Source organism: Pelobates fuscus, chromosome 13 (assembly GCF_036172605.1).
Source record: "Pelobates fuscus isolate aPelFus1 chromosome 13, aPelFus1.pri, whole genome shotgun sequence".
Taxonomy (NCBI): domain Eukaryota; kingdom Metazoa; phylum Chordata; class Amphibia; order Anura; family Pelobatidae; genus Pelobates; species Pelobates fuscus.
The window spans coordinates 53,364,915-53,385,906 of NC_086329.1; the positions used below are offsets into that span (position 1 = coordinate 53,364,915).

Here is a 20,992-nt window from a genome sequence, read left to right on the forward strand (position 1 = left end):
TACCATTCCACACATATTGACCCACGGCTGTCCGCAGTGACGCGAAGAATGTGCGTGGGATCAACATGGGGATGGTCTGAAATAGGTATAGTAGCCGGGGGAGGAAGTTCATCTTGACTACCTGAATTCTCCCCAACCATGAGATATGTGGGTATGCCCATTCTCGCATTTCCTCCCGGAATTTAGTGTGGATAGGGATAAAGTTTTCCCTGTACATGTCCCCGCTAGTTCGCGTTAACCAGATTCCTAAATATTTGATCTTTTGGTTCGCCCATTGTAGTGTAAAGTGTTGGCGTAGTGGCCGTTCCCTCTGTGAGGGTACCGAAATGTTTAGTATTGAGGATTTTGTAAGATTAATCTTTAGGTTGGAGATTCTGCCAAATTCTTGGAAGGCCTTAAGGATATTAGGGAGTGTTATTTCGGGATTGGTTACATAGAATAGTAGGTCGTCGGCATATGCGGCTATTTTGTGGTGTGTTTTTCCTAAGGGTATTCCGCTAATGTCCGGGTTGTTTCTGATGGCTACCAAGAACGGCTCGAGGGCGAGGACAAAGAGCATTGGCGATAGGGGGCAGCCCTGGCGGGTGCCATTGTGTATGTCAAAAGGTGCTGTTAGCGCTCCATTGACCACTACTCGGGCCGACGGTTGCGTGTATAGCGCTCTTATCCACCCCATAATGCCCGGGCCTAGTCCTGTGCGTGTGAGGGTTTGGAAGAGGTAGGTCCAGTTCACTCTGTCGAAGGCCTTCTCCGCGTCCGTAGACAGCAGGAGAAGGCCCTCTGGTCGCCGATTGTGAGCGTGTATCAGGGAGAGGGTGCGGATGGTGTTATCTCGGGCTTCTCTCCCCCCCACAAACCCCACTTGGTCCGGATGTACCAGTATGGGTATGTGGGTTTGTAATCTAGTAGCCAATATTTTGGCCAGTAGTTTCAGATCGCTGTTTATGAGCGAGATGGGTCGATAATTACTGCAGTGTTCGCTGTCTTTCCCTTCTTTGGGGATGATGGTGATATGTGCCTCTAAGGATTGTTTGGTAAACTGGTGTCCCTCTTTTATTGCGTTGAACGTGTCTAGGAGAGGGGTGTACAGTATTTCTGCAAATGTCTTGTAGTAGCATAAGGGTAGGCCGTCTGGGCCCGGGCTTCTGCCTGGTTTTGTCTGCTTAACGGCCATGGCCAGTTCCTCTGGGGTGATTTCGTCGTCTAGGTGGTCCGCTGTTGTCTTATCTAGTGTGGGTAGCGTGTGTGTGTCCAAGTATTCGTTTATGGTGTCCAGGAGGCGTTTGTGTGCTGGTTGTGTCTGTGGTCTCGGGAGCGTATAGAGCTTCGCATAGTAAGCTCTTATCGCTTCTTGGATCTTTGAGGGGTGGCGTTGGAGCGTGTCATTGGTATCTCTAATTCGGTCTATGTAGGTAATTTGTCTGCGTTTTGTCAGCATGCGGGCCAGAAGCCTGCCGCTTTTGTTACCGTGTAGGGAGAAGAACAGTTTGTGGCGTCTCGCGTCTCTATGGTGCTTCGCTTGTAGTAGTGTGGACAGTTCCCTGCGTAGTGCGAGTAGGTCGCTTAGCTGTTCGTCCGTCTGGTTGTTTTTATTTAAGGTGTCCAGCTTATGTATGTCTGTTAGTATCGATGTCATGGCGGCCTCTCTTTGTTTTTTAAGGTGGGCGCTTTTCTGAATGAAGTGGCCCCTTACTACGCTTTTATGGGCTTCCCAGGTGATCGTGGGGGTCGTTTGGGACGGCACGTTGAGGGTGAAATATTCTCGCAGGACTTTCCCAATGTCTGACTTGATGTCTGGAACCGTGAGGAGGTGTTCGTTCAGGCGCCACCTGGCTTCCTTGGGTCTAAATAGGGGTGATGTCATCGTGAGTGTGATTGGGGCGTGATCTGACCATGTCGCCGTGCCTATTTCAGCGTGTTTGGTGAGTGGGAGGTGGTATTGCTGCATGAAAAAGTAATCTATTCTAGTGTATGAGTTGTGTGGGTGGGAATGGAAGGTGTAGTCCCTCTCATCCGGGTGGTAGGCCCTCCAGCAGTCTACCAGTTTGTGTTTGGTGAGCTGTGATCTGAGTGCTGTCAGTTGTTGTGTTGGTATGTGCGAAGTTCCCGATGACGTGTCCCATCTCGGGTCAAGGGCTAAGTTGAAGTCGCCTCCCAGGATCAGTATGCCTTCGGCGAATTTTGTGAGTGTGCGTAGGATTTTCGCAAGGAACTGATGGTGTCTCCTATTCGGGGCGTAGACGTTAGCTAGGGTGTAGGTTTGTCCCGCTATCGTGCCTTTCAGGAAGACGAACCTTCCTTCTGGGTCGGTCCTAGTCTCCTTTTCTTGGAAGGGGAGACCTTTGTGGAGTAGGATCGCTACCCCCCTTGTTTTGCTGCCTTGATAGTTACTGAAATAGCCCATGGGGTATCGGTGATCTTGTAGTTTAGGTCTCGCCCCTTCCCTAAAGTGAGTTTCCTGTATGTAGACTATGGAGGCCCTAGAGGTGTGGAATTCTTTGAGTGCTGTCGATCTCTTTTCGGGCTTGTTTAGCCCTCTGGCATTTATGGATAGGATTTTGAGATCGGCTGGCGTGAGTGACATGCCTATCTGTCCGTGAGTCGTCGGTCCGGTTAGTCAGTGTGGGTTGCGGGTTGTCGCGGTCTGAACTGTGCGTGGGGTGGGGGGGGGGGGTGGGGTCAGTGGGGGAGGGGGGGGGTACTTCGCTCAGTGGCGGTAGGGTATAGGCGAACAAGTGGATCCGGGGTGTGAGCCTGGTACCGGCTCTGGGTCTCGGTCACTTGGGCACGTCGCCAGTCCCTTGGGGTAGTAGGAGGAAGGCTGAAGTCTCTCAGCGGGTCGTGGTTTCCCTAGGCCGTCAGTCCTGGGTTACCTGTCCTGTCGTTACTTTCGGGTCTGGGTGGTCCAGTCACGACAGTCCCCTGGGTCTTCCCTTCAAGGCTCGGTCTGGTGTTAGGTCGGGTTTGGTGTGTCCTCGCCTAGGACGTCTGAGCATCTGTATAACATTTATAACATTTATAGCATTTAACTCGTTTAACATTGCTTAGCATATATCTTCTAACAAGTAACAATTTACTAAGAATAACTTGTAGTCCCCAATAGATGAGACACATAGGCGGTATCAGTACCCTCTGTTTAGGTGTATCATGCATGGTGTCAGGGCATCCGCCGAGCAATTTTAACATACATACAACATTGCATTTCTATCAACATACGACAATTATCAACTTGCCTAATGCAACCTTTTATCTCCAATCGGCATCACGGATTGGCAAAGTCCCCTGTGTCTATGTGTGTCGTGGTCGGTGGTCAGGAGTTACGCTCCGCTTTCCGATAGCGGTTCTGTGACCGTGGTATGTTGTTGTTGTGTCTAGTCTTCGCTTCCCGTTATGTCTGTGGTGTTGCAGCTTGGTGGGAGGGTGGTTAGTCTATACGTGTCTCCCCAGCCCGCTTGTATATTGCCCTCTGTCCCTTTGTCGCGGTCAGATATAGGTGGAGTGCAGGCGTGTGGTCCTGTGTGTGTGTTCCCTGTGGGGTTTCCGAGCGAGCCAGGCCCCTGCCTCCCCGCCTGCTCCTGGGTAGGTCGTCACAGGTCCGTTGGGGGTGCGGTTGCCCGGGTCGGTCTGTCACCCCACTACTGCCCTCCGTTCCCCATTCAAGTGAGCTAGTGTGGCCTTGGAGTAACCGGTATCCCAACCCGTTCCTCCCTCTAAGTCTCCCATACATTGGTATAGCCGTTAAGGCTGTGTACTTGCGTTTATTAGTGTTTACGGCAGTCTATTGCGCTCTAGCGCGATCAGTTCTGTGGCTCGATCTAGGAGCAGTTTCTCCGGGCACCGCTGGACAGTCCACAGCTTGGGCAGGCAGGGGTGTCCACTGGGGTTGGGGCAAAGTCCTCGGGTGCTGAGTCCATAGTGGATCGCCCTGTCCCAGCGGGGTTGTTAACATGGTGATTGGCTTGTGGGGTCCGTCTTGGATGTGCAAGCGTAGGTCGAAGTCCGGGCAGTGTATGTGCCATAGCTTGGCCGTCTCGTGGGTCAGGTTCCGTGAGCTAGTTCGGTACTTGCAAAAGAGTTGGGTTACCACCTGAGTGGTTTCGGGATGCAATGTCTCTTGTTATAGTGTCTCGTGTCATGTTCATGCGGTAGTAGGGGTTCTTTGCCTTGGTGTCTCTTGGTTATTGGCCTCGTGGGCCTAGCGCTCGTTGGCGGGTGTTTCTCGGTGTGGGCCTCTCTTCGGCCTGGCTTTCCTGGCCTCGTGTTAATGAGTATAGTGCCAGTGGGTCCGGCCATTGTAGTTGTGCCGGTGTTATTTGGAGTTCCTTTGCCACCTCGTCTAGGTCTGCTTTCTCTCTGATGTCTAGCGGGCCTCTAGGTGTGTGGACCTGGAGCCCGGTCGGAAAACGCCAGCGGTAGCGTATCTTGTTTGCCTGTAGTTGCCTTGTGAAGGGGCGTAAGGCCCGTCTTTATGCCAGCGTGGCGGGCGAGAGGTCTGGGTACAGTTGCACCTCCGATCCCTCCACGTGCACCTTACCAGCCTCCCGCGCCTTCCGGAGAATGTCCTCTTTTAGTTGAAAGTTGGTTACGCAGCAGATAATGTCTCTAGGTGTGCTCCCAGCTGGGCCCCGTGGTCTGAGAGCTCTGTGGGCCCTGGCCATGTCTATGGGGAGCTTTGCGGAGCGGCCTAGGAGGGTATTGAATATACCTGTGATAGTTTGCAATACAGGGGTGGTATCATCATGTTCCTCCGGCACCCCTCGAATCCTGATGTTATTTCTTCTGCCCCGATTGTCTAAGTCTTCCAGATGGATTGCGATTTGTTGTAATTGGAGCGTTCTGGTCTTTAGGATGTCCGTGTTGGCAGATTGCGCCGACGCCATGTGGTCGCATTCCGCTTCGAGATGCGACACCCTCTGGCGGAGGCCGCTGCATTCTTCTCGCATGGCCTGGAGCTCCGCGGTGATAGAGTGTCGGAGTTCGTCGTTAGCTGCTTTTAGATCTTGTTTAGTGGGCAGATTGTGTAGGATGGCGAGCCATTCCGGCTGCATTGTCTCGGGGCTAGTTGTCTGTGACTCCGGCTGGGTGTCGGCTGTATACGGTGCTGGTCGGAGGAGGCCTTCTGAGGCCGCCGAGTCTGTGGAGGCTTGTGATTCTAAGTCCGGCGGGGGGACCAGGAATTGCCGCATGGATGGGTGCGTGGAGCCTCTGGGATTGTCAGCAGGTTTGGGGGTATTAGATGCCCTGTGAGATTTACCCATTTTCGGGGTAATAAGGTGCTGTAGGCGAGGAAATGTGCGGTGCCTTGTCAGGAGCTCAGGGTTTACGCCGCCATCTTCTTCGGCTTCCAAGCCACGCCCCCTATATATTTATTTATTTGAGCCTATGCTCGCGTGCTAGTTGACTCCTGGCTAAAGAGGTCTGGTCAGCAAGGTCTTTTGGGTCTTCTCAATGAAGTGCCATGCCCCTTTCTTTTTAACTCTGCAGATAAAAACATTGTTGTTTATTGATTACTGAAATGTTTATATTTCAGGGTTAATCTACCTCTAGCGGCTGTCCTCCAGCTATAACCAAGTTAAAGGGACACTATAGTCACCAGAACAACTACAGCGTATTGTCCCTTCAGGCTTTTCAGAGAAAATGCAGTGTTTACATTACAGAATAGGGATACCTCCACTGGCCACTCCTCATATGGCTACTAGAGGTGCTTCCTGGCGCAGTGCTGCACACTGTGCAGTACTACTATGCAGTATCTCCACCCTCTGCGTGGAGCCATTAAACTTTCCTCATAGAGATGCGTTGATTCAATGCATCTCTATGAGGTGAGGTGAATTGGCCAGGGCTGTGTTTGACTTGTGCTGGCTCTGCACCGGATCTGTCTCCTTGACAGTCTCAGCCAATCCTATGCGGAAGCATTGTGATTGGCTCATACCACCACTTCTGATGATGTCATCAGAAAGCAGGCAGATCAGGGGCAGAGGCATAGGATTGGCTGAGACTGTCAAGGAGGCAGATCAGGGGCAGAGCCAGCACAAGTCAAACACAGCCCTGGCCAATCCGCCTTACCTCATAGAGATGAATTCAAGCTGCAGACTTAAATACAAGTAAGATTCTACTATATTTAGGGAGGCAAGGGGAGTTCAGGGGGGCAAACTGGTGGTTTTAACACTGTAGGGTCAGGAATACATGCTTGTATTTGTGACCCTATAGTGTTCCTTTAAAATCTGCTTTTTAATCAGATGGTCTCAAAGTGTCTCACGTGATGCAGAAGCCTTTAGGAATGCACTTAATGCATGCTTTCCTATGGGGAATCTTGAATGTGCACAGAGCGCATGCTGCACATGCGCACCAGGTCTCCCAAAGCTCCTCTATTAGGGACATTGGATTGGACCATCACTGAGGAGGCCTCCACCATGACATCGCTGAAGGCAGAGTGATGAGCATTGCCAAGGGAGTCTTGTTGCTGGAAAAAAGGTAAGTAATACTTTTATTTTACTAATTTCATGGAAAACGTTGGTTGACACCTACATAGGACTAGGGATAGGGGCACTATAGCAGGTTTGTATTCCTAAGGCTACATTGTTCCTTTAATATTTCTAGTTTTACTCATTGAACAAACCACAATGAAAATTTTTTTTGGTGATGTTCACTCCTGTTGAGAATATCCAGAGCCTCTATCCAAGACTTTCTACAAGAGTCTGATAAATGTGGTCATGTTTAAAAATTAAAAAAAGCTTTTTGGAGGGCATGTTTCTGTTATACAGGGATATATGGTTTTAATTTTGCCAAATAGCCCAGAGGGAGCTATTTTTGGTTTTCATCCAAAAATATCCCTAAACTTGCAATGAAATATTTAAGAGGTGGAGAAATGTATACTATGCCTTCTAAACAAGTGACTCTTTCTGGATGGATATTTTAAATATTGTAAATCAAGAGAGCAAATGGTGTATTTCTTTTCTCAAAATCTTTGTTGAACTTTTTTTTTCGGGGCCGGGAGATGAGGGAATTTTCATTAAGACAAATGAATTGAGAGAGAGGAAGAATGCCAGTATGGAAAATATGACAATTAATTATCTCTTTTCATTTACATATGTCTGTATTCTCTTTTTTTTTTGTTTCACTGTAAGCATTGGAAAATCAAATAAAGGAAAAGAATAAAAAAAATTAGATTAAAATAGTTTAGCTTAAAAAAAAAATAGAATTTAAACTACTTTTCTAATTTGCCTATTTTGATATAATCTTGGCAAATTTCATTGACAATTTGTGTGAAATAAAAACTTAGCTGATTTAATTGCTAGCTTATTTAACATTTTGGATTTAACTCACGAATATTCAGAGTTTAGTGACTAATCTTGCAGGTATTTTCCTTTTCTAAATAAATCTTATCCTATTTTATTTTTTGTTTAATAGGCGTCTAATGACACTAAAAGAAAACCGTGACACGGGGGAGTGGCAGTACCACGAAATTTGTATGGGAACAGGGCAGACCTGTGTGTTTCCTGGGCTAATTAATAATTACTATCAGTACATTATATCCTTCGCTGAAGACGAAGCAGGTAAGTAATATACATTGGCGTTGTTTTGTTACCTGAAATAGCAGTTATTACTTAAACAGTAATTTATTTAGTGTGAATCACAGGGTTGTATAATTACTAAAGCTCGAAGCTCCGCATATCACGCTGGAGCCGCCGGGTCCATACTGTGCTGGGAATTGTGGGAACCACAAGGGAGCATGATAGAGAGACATGCTCCCTCCTCCTTCAGTGCTCAGCATTACTGACAGGTGTGCCGCCGGAACGGCGAGGCTGCCACCCGGCCCTGCGGCTCCAGTGTGGAACGTGGCCGGCCCCCTCAGAGTGTGCCACCGGACCGGCCACCCGGTGGCACCTACATGCACAGCCCCCAGATGCCGCGGCCCGCCAGGGAATTTCCCGGTATCCTGGTGGGCCAGTCCGGCCCTGCTAGAGGCGCTTCCTACTACCTAATGGAGTGTAACTCCAAAAAACAGTGTTGGGCATCCTCACGCTTTGCATGAGGACATCTAACATGTTCAAATTCCACACAGAAAGCATTGATTCAGTGCTTTCTTATGAAGAATCTTTAATGTGCACAGCACTTGCAGCGCCTCTGCTAATATATTTGGGGCCAATACAAACCATTGTGTGGAAATCTATTCACAAACCGGACTTTACATAGGACACAAGGTCATGCGTTTAGACTGGAAGAAAGAAGATTTAGTCTAAGGCAAAGGAAAGGTTTTTTTTTTACTGTCAGAACAATAAGGATGTGGAATTCTCTGCCTGAAGAAGTGGTTTTATCAGAGTCCATACAGATATTCAAACAGCAACTAGATGAATACTTGCAAATACAGAATATTCAAGGATATAATCTTTCAATTTAGGGTAATAACTGCTTGATCCATGGATAAATCTGACTGCCATTCTGGGGTCAAGAAGGAATTTTTTTCCTAGCTTGTTGCAAAATTGGAAGTCCTTCAAACTGGGTTGTTTTTTTTTGCCTTCTTTTGGATCAACAGCAAAAAACAAATGTGAGGAAGGCTGAACTTGATGGACGCAAGTCTCTTTTCAGCTATGTAACTATGTAACTATGTACCTTCATCCCCGTCATTTAGAGTACCCTGGAGCTGTCCTCCGATTTCATATCAAAGATCACACTGTAAAACCGAAATGTTGTGTTGTTTTGTTATGTTCCATTACAAGCCTGCTATCACTTTTAAACTTGAGTGGCTGGACTCTGTGACAAGAGTGGTCTTGAGCCTTCCCAGAGTATTTAGTCAAATCACTTTGACAAGTTACCTGGGGTCTGTTAGGCACCCACGTATGTATTCTCTAGAGGCTGGAAGCTCTTGTACTGAGCTTAACCTGGAAGTATAATGAGTCCATAATTTGCTGAGAGCACTCATCTGACACTCTCAACCAGTGAACTGGCCATTCACATCATAGTTTAACCATGGGAAGGGCGCTAAGTGAATCCCAGGTAAGTTGTCAAACCATTCAATTTGACTACTTACACTGGTAGAGTGCCAGAGCACTTCTTGCACCTTCACCATTGCACCATTGCACTATGGTACTCTGAGTTTTTCTTCATTGCTGAATCAGTTAAGATTTCTGAAATTGATCCCAAATGTGGAATTTTCATTTGAAAGCTGTTGTGAAATCAGTACAAATAAAACAGGCCAGGATTACACTGAAAAAAACAACAAATCCATCAGATTGATAGCAGAAACATTGGGAGAAAAACAATTTGGAAGATTTTAGAAGGAACACATTGGTCAGTGCCTGAACACAAAAGACCTGGATGACATCAGAAGACAAATGTAGATACATGATCACAAAAGCCTTGGTGGAAAAAAAAATCCTTCACAAAATCAAGTGAAGAATACTCTCCAGGAGGTATGGATATCATTGCCAAAGTTTAGAATGGAGAAAAAAAAAACTTCATGAAAGTTTACTGTTTGTCATGAGGTGCAATCCACTGGTAGGCCCCAATAACAGGAAGGCCAGATTAGACTTAACCTGAACACATGTAAAAATAGCCCACCTATACAAAATCAACCAGGACCAGAAAAATGTGGAGAGAATATTATAAAGAACGTAAAGAACAGCTCTGAATCCAAAGCATGCAACATCATCTATAAAACATTGTATAGGCCGTATTCTGGCATGGGCAGTGCTCTGACTTACCAATGTTTAGAGCACATTTTGCACCTGATCTATTGTTTTAGTCATTGCATCCAGATGATGGGATGGGTGTCAAACAAGTGTGAGATGGTTCATATAGAAAATATGTTGAGTATTTTGGTGGGTGCACATTTACAATTCATTACAAACCAAGGCGCACTCTCAACGCACAAAACAATCTGTGAAAAAAGAGTGAATAAAACACATCAATAATACTTATTCACTCTTGATCCTTTGGTATATATGGCGGAATCCTACAATAAACCTAAAAATATAAAACACTGTCCATAGCATAATACTGTAAATACAGGTATATGAATTAGAGCAGGTGACAATTAGCAACTCACAGTATTCAGAACCACATATAGAAGTCTCTGACTCCATAGGCTTGTAGCTATCACTCTGCAGAGGTTTCTATCTGTTCCACCCTCCCATCATGCATGAATAAAAAAGACTCCAGATATGGAGGTGATAAAGTGATTTAATAAAATAACAAAGTGCAGAAAACTTGAAAATATCTTGTAAACATTACAACAGATAAAGACAAATAAAATCAAATTAAATGTCCACCACACATGGAGCACAACGCGTTTCGACCTGCCTGGACTTCATCAAGGTACATTTACAATTGCAAAGTTACCCAGGACAAGCAATTAGCCACTCTCTTGCCATGGTTAATAAACCTACTTACCTGTTGGAGAAATAGAAACAATTTGATCAACTCCTCAGAAAAAAAAACATTTAACATACATATTGCTTCAAGGTCCTAAAAAAATAAAATAAAAAAAAATTCCGCTTTAATTTAAATACATTTTTTATTTTTTTTTGCAAATGATTAAAATTACATTTAGAATATTTTTGTGGAAAATGTAACCCTGCAGGAGCTGGTAGCCAGGGTTGGACACCACTGAAAAAAAATAAGTCAAACTTGAAATATTAGTTAGTTATAAGTATAAGCTGGAGAAGACTGGGTATACAGAAGTCACAATTCAAATTTAATTTCAAAGTAAATGCCAGAGTAGCCAAATTGAAAGCCTAACTGACTTAATTTTTTTCCAGTTCGGCTATTATAACCTTAAGATTGAAATTCACTTTTAATTCTCACTTTAGTAAATAATCGTGTTAGTGTAGTTAAAAATTGTAAAGCAAATTCTTAGTGGAATGAGCATTCCCTTTGGTAGTCAGCTTTGAAGCGAAAGGTCTCTTACTGAATTCATTTGTTCTGTTAGAAATTCATGATGGCTTGCCCCCACTCTCTCCTGTTGACACGTGAATTTAGTTTTGTAAGATATTGAGTGACAGACAATACCGGTGAGAGATCTGGCTGCTGTTTCCAGTTTCCGCATGGCTTGTTTACGTCAAGCTTTTCAAGCTTCTACTGAACAGACAAGATCCCTAGACGGTGCGGTGGAGTTTAAAGAATGCTGTTATTATTGTCGCCTTTTAAAGTGCATTGCTGAAAATGCTGATGCTTAGAAGGAAGATGTTTAACAGAATGAATGTAGGAAAAACCTCTTACCCTTTCCATGTCCCAAAAGTGCAAGGTATTCTTAAAATAGACCAGTCAGAGTCTGCATTCTGCTCCCATTTTGTACACTAGGACAAGCAATAAATGTATTATGGATTGATATAATAATTTAATATTTCACAGTTTTCAAACTGCATTCCGCCTTATCTCTTTTCATGTGGTTTCTTAGTGACCCATTCTTCAAATGTTAGAGTATCCATTTGCTCACAACATTGTACAATACCTTTGTACACTGACCATTTGTTAAAGGGACACTATAACATTATAAATACAAACGTATTCCTAATGCTATAGTTTTCTTCTCACTATTTAGATGTTTGGACTTACTTAATTTACGACTAGGGACTGGTCACTCCGCTATCGCCCTACTTGCTCGGCTGCGATTATCAGTACTGACAATCTCAACCAATCCAATGCTTCCTTATAGCGAAGCACTGGGAGGCTAGTAAGTATACGTGGCAAAACGCCAATCACATGTTCTATGTGAGCAGACCTTGTTGAATAACCGGCAGACTTAATTATTCAACAAAAACACCTCTAGAGGCTGTCAGGAAGAGAGCCACTAAAGGTGTGTTAACCATGCAATGAAAACTGCACCTACAAAACAGCCAGATTACATTTCATTGAGAGATATAGTGGTCCTTTAACTTGGTACACCATATTGAAGCACCTTCACAGCTGCAGCACAAGATGAGAGAGACAAGTCGCCCCTTCCCATCCCCCTCTTACCCCTCTCCAGAACTTCTTGTACTCCGTGCAAGCTGAAGGATGTGATCAATGCACCAATTGTTACCGAAGGGCAATGATAGGGATTTTTTTTATTATTATTATTTTTTTAAAAATATTTAGTATTCAAAGTTCCCATTTCTTACGTTGAACAGATGTCTGCCAGCACAAAGTTGTATTTTTGTTTTGTTAATCTGTTGACATTTATAATAGATTAGGTGCTTGTAGTAGTTGAAGTAACCTACTATCTGAGAAATGGTTAAAAGATTATGCAATGTCTGCAGTTGTTTTCGTGCCTGTGCTTGGCCCATCAAACCATGCTGATTCGTGTCACGGGCTGACCTTTTTCTGTGTCTGCGAGTCAATGGGAAGCCGATGCAAGGAACAGGCTCTTGTGTAACAGTTTGTTCTTCTGGTCACAACCTGAATGCAATGAAATAAAATCCTTCAGGGAGAATAGAATGCTGTGCGGATAAAAGACCCTTAGGCAAGCTGAGTGGAATTGATGTCATGAGTAGGCGTTAAAGAAGGAAACACTGTGCTTGCTAGCTGTGCTATATTTTATTATTCTCTTCGTTTAGCACAGGGATAGGCAACCTTCGGCTCTGCAGATGTTTTGGACTACACCTCCCATGATGCTTTGCCAGCATTATGTGTGTAAGAGCATTATGGGGGATGTAGTCCACAACATCTGGAGAGCCGAAGGTTGCCTATCCCTGGTTTAGCAAAACCCCCATCCTCCCCAACAAAAGCAAGTGTCTTTTTTTTTTTTTAATGGATATTTAAGTTGCTGCATTGTTTTGCTTTTAATAAAATATGAATATTTTCGGTAATATTTTCCTTAACTTCATTCAGGTGAACTCTACTTCATGTCAACTGGCTTCCCAAGTGCCACTTCTGCAACTGGCGTGGTATATAAAATTGTGGACCCTTCAAGGTGAGAGAAGAAATGGTGATTAATGAATTCTGAAACCAAGTTTTTTTTAAAGGAACACTCCATGCACCATAACCACTACAGCCTGCTGTAGTGGTTATGAAACTGAGAGTGGCCTTGTCCCCTCCTACGATAAGTAATCAAACCATTTGAGAAGGGTTTGACAACTTAGCTGGGGTATGCCGGGAACCCACTCTCCAGTTCGAAGCTCCTGCACTGAGCTAAGTACAAGGAGGCACTCATTGGCTGAAAGACCTCAGCTGACACTCTTAGCTTGTGAACTGGCCCTACAAATCAGAGTTTAGCTTAGTGGAACTTCTGGCTCCACACGAGTGGAGACAAGCATCTGGTGGACCCCAGGTAAGTTTTCAAACAATTCAGTGTAACTACTTACTGTGGGGGTGAAGGGAGGAGGTGCTACGGCACTCCTGCCCAGTACAGAGGGCTGTAGTGGTTATGGTGCTTGGAGTGCTTAGAATTGAATCCACCACACAAACCGAAACTGGAATTATTTATTTTTCTTTTTATATATGTCACCCTTTATAAATTAATGTACCTAATATCACTGTAATCACACAGCTGCCTTCTGAAAAAAAGCATAGCCAAGGCATTCATGCAAATTAACGTACATTTCCCATGGTTCCTATTACATCTCAGGAAAAGTCCACAAACTCAATGAACAAAGAGTCCCCATGATGGTACTTTCAGAACAGCAAGAATCATGGAAAACGTAAGTCAATTTGCATGAATTTCTAAAAATTATTGACATGGTAGCTATTTATTCAGTCACTAGAGACTTGTTTGCTGCTTGTCAAATAATATACAACAATACTTACTTTGAGACAGTTCATCTTATGTGAAAATATGATATTTTTGTTTTTAATATTGCTTTTTTTTCTGGCTTGTTTTGCATTTTCAACTGCAAATGTCATACAAAAAAAAATATCATATAAAAAAGTTAAATCTCCACGAAGAAAGGCACACGCTGGGCTTTTTGAAGAAAATTATTTGTCTTTATTCATAACTCACGGGTTACAGCAAATCGACGTTTCAGTCTATCTTAGGACTTTCATCAGATCCGTGGCAATATATATATAAATATATATATATAAAAGTTATGTTATGTATAATTTAATATTTTAAACAAAACCGACACCCTGGCATTCAAACACCAACAGTCCACACCAATGCTCATCTGCAATTAAAGGCCAACACTACACAGAAATATACTGCACACACACACACACACACACACACATGCTCCATACAAAAGCATGTTTACATTCAAACGCCAAAACACTGTTCACAAATACAACACTGCCAGGATGGGCAAATAGTGGAGCCACAGCTGCCAAAGGATCATGGGAGTTGTATGACAATTGATGATCCATCTTTGGAACCCCAAAAATGTATTGCGCCTGCTGTGGTATTGCTATGGAGCTGTGTCATACACTCATCATTTGTACACATTATGTGAGCTTAACACTGTGGAGATGTGTGATCCACTCATAAACAATCTACATTGCTGGGAGTTTTAAAGTCTCCGATACACTAATACACACTGCACATCACTGTGAGTACACCTTTAAATAAATAGACCATTTTGTCGTGTGTCTTGTATAAGATTTATTTTTTCCTTTTAACGGAATATTAATGTTTGCAGACACAGATCCTGGCTCTGTAATGAACAGCATTTCTATGTGAATGCTAATGTGTTTGGTTATTTAGTTCCAATAAAACATTATGAATCCCTTATCTACCATTATGGCTCAAATTGTGCATGGATGAAAGCCTTAAATCATTAATGTTCTCTAATTAAGAATACATGCCAGATGAATAGTTTTTATATTCTGTCTCCAGAATCTCTGCTCTTAATGTTTGGAAGGCTTTCCCTAATGCCTCGTTTACAGTATCCTAGCTGAAACGCTGAGATCTCCTCTGTGTCTCCACAGGAGAGCGCCGCCTGGCCGATGTCGTTTCCATCCTACGCCGGTCAAAGTGAAAAGTGAGACTACCAAGTTTGTCCCAAAAGAAAGTAAGTTTTGAGAATGTAGTAAAACGAAAGGTGAAAATCAGCCAAACTTGACTCTGTGGACATGCAGTAGGTTGAACCATATTTGATGGAAAACTGCAAGTTCCAAAATGTGTTTCCAGCCTTAAAATGGCATCCCTCACCAGCGCCGATAAGTATTTTGTAAAAATAGAATCTTGATAAAATACTCATATTGGCCGTATGGAATTTCACTGAAATTCACACCCAAGCAGGGGCGGACTGAGCGGTCGGGCACTTTGGACATGGTCCGAGGGCCCTACTGAGGTAGGGGGCCCGCCACCCAGCCACTCTGTGTCTGTGGTACAGACACACAACAGAATTTGCGCCGACTGCTTGAGTCAAACGGGCCCAGCAGGTCTTACCAGAAGTGGAGCTAGGGCCGGGGGAGCAGAGGAGTATGTGATCCCTGTGCGCATGGGCGCACAACGCCGACGTCACGCAGTTGCGTTGACTTGCGCCGCCTGCACGGGCCACCCGTTATTGAAGAGAATGCTTCAATCATCAGGAGCCCGGTCAGGACCCTTTACTGTATAATGCCCTCCCTGCTTACCAAGAAGCCGAGAGAGGAGGGAGCCAGACTCCCATCACACTCAGCCAGATGCCACCCTCCTGAACCAAAAAGGTATGTAAGCAGGGGGGTGGTTAAAATATGTAATGTGATCTGTGTGTGCATGTTATCTGTATGTGTTAGTGTGTGTCTGTATCTGTATGTATGTTAGTGTGTATGTGTTAGTGTGTCTGTATCTGTATGTATGTTAGTGTGTATGTGTTAGTGTGTGTCTGTGTATCTGTATGTATGTTAGTGTGTGTGTATCTGTATGTATGTTAGTGTGTGTATATCTGTATGTATGTTATTGTGTGTCTGTATATGTATGTTATTGTGTGTCTGTATCTGTATGTCTGTTATTGTATGTGTATATCTGTATGTATGTTAGTGTGTGTCTGTATATCTGCATGTATGTTAGTGTGTGTCTGTATATCTGCATGTATGTTAGTGTGTGTCTGTATATCTGCATGTATGTTAGTGTGTCTGTGTATCTGTATGTATGTTAGTGTGTGTGTATCTGTATGTATGTTAGTGTGTGTATATCTGTATGTATGTTAGTGTGTGTCTGTATATGTATGTATGTTATTGTGTGTCTGTATATGTATGTTATTGTGTGTCTGTATCTGTATGTATGTTATTGTGTGTCTGTATCTGTATGTCTGTTATTGTGTGTGTATATCTGTATGTATGTTAGTGTGTGTCTGTATATCTGCATGTATGTTAGTGTGTGTCTGTATATCTGCATGTATGTTAGTGTGTCTGTGTATCTGTATGTATGTTAGAGTGTCTGTGTATCTGTATGTATGTTAGTGTGTGTATATCTGTATGTATGTTAGTGTGTCTGTATATGTATGTATGTTAGTGTGTGTCTGTATCTGTATGTATGTTAGTGTGTGTATGCGTATCTGCATGCGTTTTAATGTGTGCGTGTGTGTGTATCTTTATGCATGTTAGTGTGTGTCTGTGTATCTGTATATCTGTATGTGTTTTAGTGTGTCTGTATGTGTGTTAGAGTGTGTCTGTAAATTTGTATGTCAGTGTGTGTGTCTGTGTATCTGTATATGTGTTGGTGTGTGTGTATGTATTTATGAGTCGGCACCTGTGTATCTGTACATGCATTCAAATATCAACACTACATACAGACACACCCCTACATTCAAAGGCAAACAGTGCACACAAATACACCCCTACCTTCTCACACGCATACTCCATTCAAAACATGCTTACAGTCAAACATACAAACACTGCTCGGAGCCAAGTACAACCCTGCAAGGATGGGCAAATGGTAGATACCCATCTTGCAAAGTATTATGGTAGTTGTACGAAAGATGGGGATCTACCTTTTTTTCCATCCTTACGATAGGTGGACCTTAAAAAAATCTTGCGCCAGCACCCACTCTAATTTAGGTAAAAAAAGTGAATAAAATAACTTTTTAATAGGAGGAAAGGGGGTCTGGGGACCTAAAAACTACCTCACTCTGTCCCCCACAACCACCCAACACTACAGTCTATATCTGCAATTAGAAACCCTATACCCGCTCGACAGCACCTTTCCCCCCATTAGAGCCCCTGTTGCCCATTAGAGTCCTTATCTTCCCACTACAGCCCCAGTCCCACACACTACAACTCCTGTCCCCCACTGAAGCCTCTCCCCCCCCCCTCCCCCACATTACAACTCTTTCTGTAACACATGCATGTGTGCATGATGTATATTTGTGCCTCTTGCAAGTTGGTGGGTACACGGGGGCCCCATGATTTCCTATTGCCCAGGGGCCCCATGAGTTGTCAGTCCGCCCCTGCACCCAAGCACAAGATATACTGAGGCAAAGTAAAGACTACCTTGTCTCAGTACTTTACCTACGACTGACAAAAGGAGGAGTTACTTTTGTCAAGATTGTCATTTCCCTAAGCCGTCACCAGTGATGGTTGTAGGGGAAAAAAGTGGTCTTGCGGGATCCTCCATAGACATCAGTATTTAACTCTTGCCCATATGCAAAAGTGCTGCACTGACTTGGGCTCCTTGCAGATGCTCCCATGTAAGAAGATGCCAGTGGCCGCTAGGGATAGGTTTAGCTATGTAAACTCCCCATGGCCACTGCACTGCAAAGTAACCATCAAGGGTCCTCACAAATTATGCAAAGTCCCGGAGTACCAACAGTTCCTGTTTTATTCTGGTCCTGAAAGTCATTATATAATTTATTATATATTACAGTATATTATTTTCTTTAACCTCTTCCCACCCAGAATAAATTTCAATGTTTTATTACCTTCTTGAAGCTGCAAAGGAGTTTAATATTTCCCCTGGTTCACTTTAAAATATTATTTTAGCGGTAATAATCGAATTGAACCAATTTTAGCTTGATGATGTTTGTGTATATTTTTTAGATTGGGTTGTACTGTGTTATTAGGCTGTAAATAATAATAATAATTGGTGCCGCCCAAGAGTAGTGTAGGTTTGCACGTGCAAGACTTAATTTTGTGTTTTTGTATTTGCTTTTGCAATACACAGCCATGTTGCAGTGCTACCACGCCACATATGTGTTCAAATTAAGGGTAAATGTGTGGGGGTTCATAAGAACACTCCTTTCTGTTTCATAAGAGCTTTTGCCTTTTGACTAAAAGCTCCAACGTAAATTGTTAGTGTAGGACTCACCTAACGTGGCAGATGAGCTTACACTTAGAGTTAAGCCCAAACGTCTGCTTATTTACATGTGCTTAGAAATGTAAGATAGTGTGTACAGGTAATTATAACAACTGCTGCTTTCCTAGAGTTGTGGGAATTTGTGTGAAAATATGACCTTTCCAGAAAATATTTTGTCTCTCAAAAATGACTGCTGATGTATCTAGGATAGTTCTATGCAAAATAAGAATGCTATTAGTTGGATTTGTTGTCCTGGAAACAAACAGTTTGTAGATTATGGTCAATTTTATATATAGATGTGAGTTATATCAGCCCCGAGAAGGGGTAGAGCAGATGAGACTGTGTTTGATACAGTAACTTTGTATTGTTAATACACAATGGAAACTGCAAATAAGGGTAAAAATCAGGTCTCATAGGGCAGTATGTAACCTCAAATTCACAAGAGGAAAATGGGGCAGTGAGTGTTCATGAGCCTATGCTATTTTTAAAATAGAGTTGCTGGATTGGACTAGCCTTACTCCTGCCCATGTTGGTCACAGAGAACTGAGAGACCACTAATACATTTCAATAGGACTGTTATCAGTGCTGTTTGGTGTTTTTTTTAGCATGTGCCTGTGATTTTATAGTTTATGCATTTTTTGTAGACATGTATTCATTATCTTACTGTTGTTTAAATATAAACTCAGTGTGTTGATGAAGTATGTAACAGTATTGATTTCTTAATTTATAGAACTAATAATAAAAACAGCACCTACAAAACGCCCCAAAGTGAAACCTACTGTCAAAACATCTGGTAAAACGCGAACAACTGCACAACCTCCAGCAAGCTCTACGCCTGACTGGGTGGTGGAGCTTTTGAAGATACTGAGGTCACCCGACAACTCCAAGGCACATCTACCCACAACTGCCCGCCCAACCACAAAAAAACCTCCAAGGCCAAAGAAAGGTGGAAAGAGCAGTGAGAAGAGAGGCCAGAAGAGGAAAGACAAAACGAGTGGACAGCATTCAAGACAAAACTCGTCTGAAGTTCGTAATGGAGCAGTGAGGTTGGCCAACAACCAAAACAAGCAAGACCGTGGCAGGGTCGAGATCTTCATCAATGGAGAATGGGGTACCGTGTGTGATGATTTATGGAACTCCAGAGCTGCAGCTGTGGTTTGTCGGCAACTGGGATTTCCATATGTTGTGAAAGCCAGCAAACAAGCAGAGTTTGGAGAAGGACAATCTCTTCCCATACATCTAGATGATCTTGAATGTACAGGGAAGGAAAAGACTCTCCTGGACTGTAAACACAAAGGGATTGGAAAACACAACTGCACTCACAAAGAAGATGCTGGTGTTATATGTAGTCATAAAGAAAATTGATGACTTTCAAATAGAATTCTTGTAATTTTTTGGGCAATGGTGTTCACCTGTAATCGCATGGTCTCACTCTGTTCATCAACATGTCTGCATCATGGAAAATGTAGACTAAAAGCATTCACACTCACTCTTTGGTCTAAGGGACTATGTTATTGAGCAGCGATCTACATCTATGGTAATTAACGATATAAACACAGTTGTGTTATTTTTCTCCAATTTGGTTTTTAATTTCTCCAGGTCAATTTGTAACATGCAGATTTTAGTACGTACATTGAGGCTGTTATAATGTTTTAAGCAATTTATAATAACTTTTAATGCAATGTAAATATCAGTCAAGAAAGGGGTGCATTTACCTTAAATTTTTATTTTCTATTTCAGTACATTTCATTTGGATAAAATGCTCACTGTTTTCAGACGATGGACAAACAAAAAAATGCCAGACTCCTTTTATGGCCTGGGTTTTACACTGTGATTGACAAGTAAACTGATGGGTTTTATTTACAAACCAGAACGTGTGTGAATTGACAAGGGTATTGATTGCAAATTCTAGACCAAAATAACCTAACTGGAAAATAGTGGAGTCTGAGCATAAAGCCTTAATGTGTTTTGAAATTAAATAATAGAGCTTTTAATTGGTTTTACGGCACAGCACACCAAAGGCACCACATTTTTTTGTAATCTGTAACTTTTTATAAAAAATTAAATATGATTATTAATATATTTGATCAGTCATTTTTTTAAATTTGTTTTTGAAATTGCTGTATAAAAATGCTCTATGATTAATAATGCAAACAGAACTGTACCAAGTGATAGCATATAAGAAAATAAACTATATAAAGAACTGATGTAGATCCAATAGAAAATGTCAAATAGAAAAGTGTATAACATTACCAGTTTGTTATTAGTGACTGTTGAGTTTGGGATGGAATTTCCAATGAGTTGCGTGTTAACTCTTGTACACATTGAAGAGCAGAAGTGGATCATAGGTCTTTCAAACAAGTTCTTCTGGTCAAATGTGGAATTGGTAGAAAGGATTGTCGTGAAGCCACTCTTGCAATCAAGGGCATTGCTAGGTAACAGAAAGACCTGGGCCAGGAGCCCAAAGCAAAACTTGATATAATAAAAGTGTTGGATATGTCATTAGAAATTCCTGCTTCTTTATTTTATATCCCTTCCCCTCTACCCAGCCATGAACAATGTGATGCTAATGCTATTTATGAGCTCAATGAAATAATAGCTTCAAACAAGCACATACTGCAAAACTGGGTATTTAATGTGATCTCCCCCCCCCCTGCTCCCTAACTAATAGAGGGGTGTGCAGAAAATGTGTGTTCCCCAGCACCCACCCCCCTCTTCACCTGGGTGGAACCCTCACCCTGTTGGTAACAGCTTCCTGATGTAAAAAGAAAATGTCAGTATTATCTTGCCTCTACACTACTCGTAGAGACTACAGCTAAAGAGTCCCACATCCACGGCTTCAGCCCTAAAGTCACTCCACTAGCA

General features: G+C 43.0%; 1 protein-coding gene across 1 annotated transcript in view; it reads left to right on the forward strand.

The window, feature by feature from the left end:
* The window catches only part of HHIPL1 (HHIP like 1), a 42,083-nt gene extending 21,876 nt beyond the window's left edge, over positions 1-20,207 (forward strand). Inside the window, exons 6-9 of the mRNA XM_063439995.1 lie at positions 7,408-7,553; positions 12,808-12,889; positions 14,839-14,921; positions 18,858-20,207. Coding sequence (XP_063296065.1) covers positions 7,408-7,553; positions 12,808-12,889; positions 14,839-14,921; positions 18,858-19,492 — 946 coding nt within the window. The 3' untranslated portion in view covers positions 19,493-20,207. The remainder of the gene's footprint in view (positions 1-7,407; positions 7,554-12,807; positions 12,890-14,838; positions 14,922-18,857) is intronic.
* The last annotated feature ends 785 nt before the right edge of the window (positions 20,208-20,992 follow it).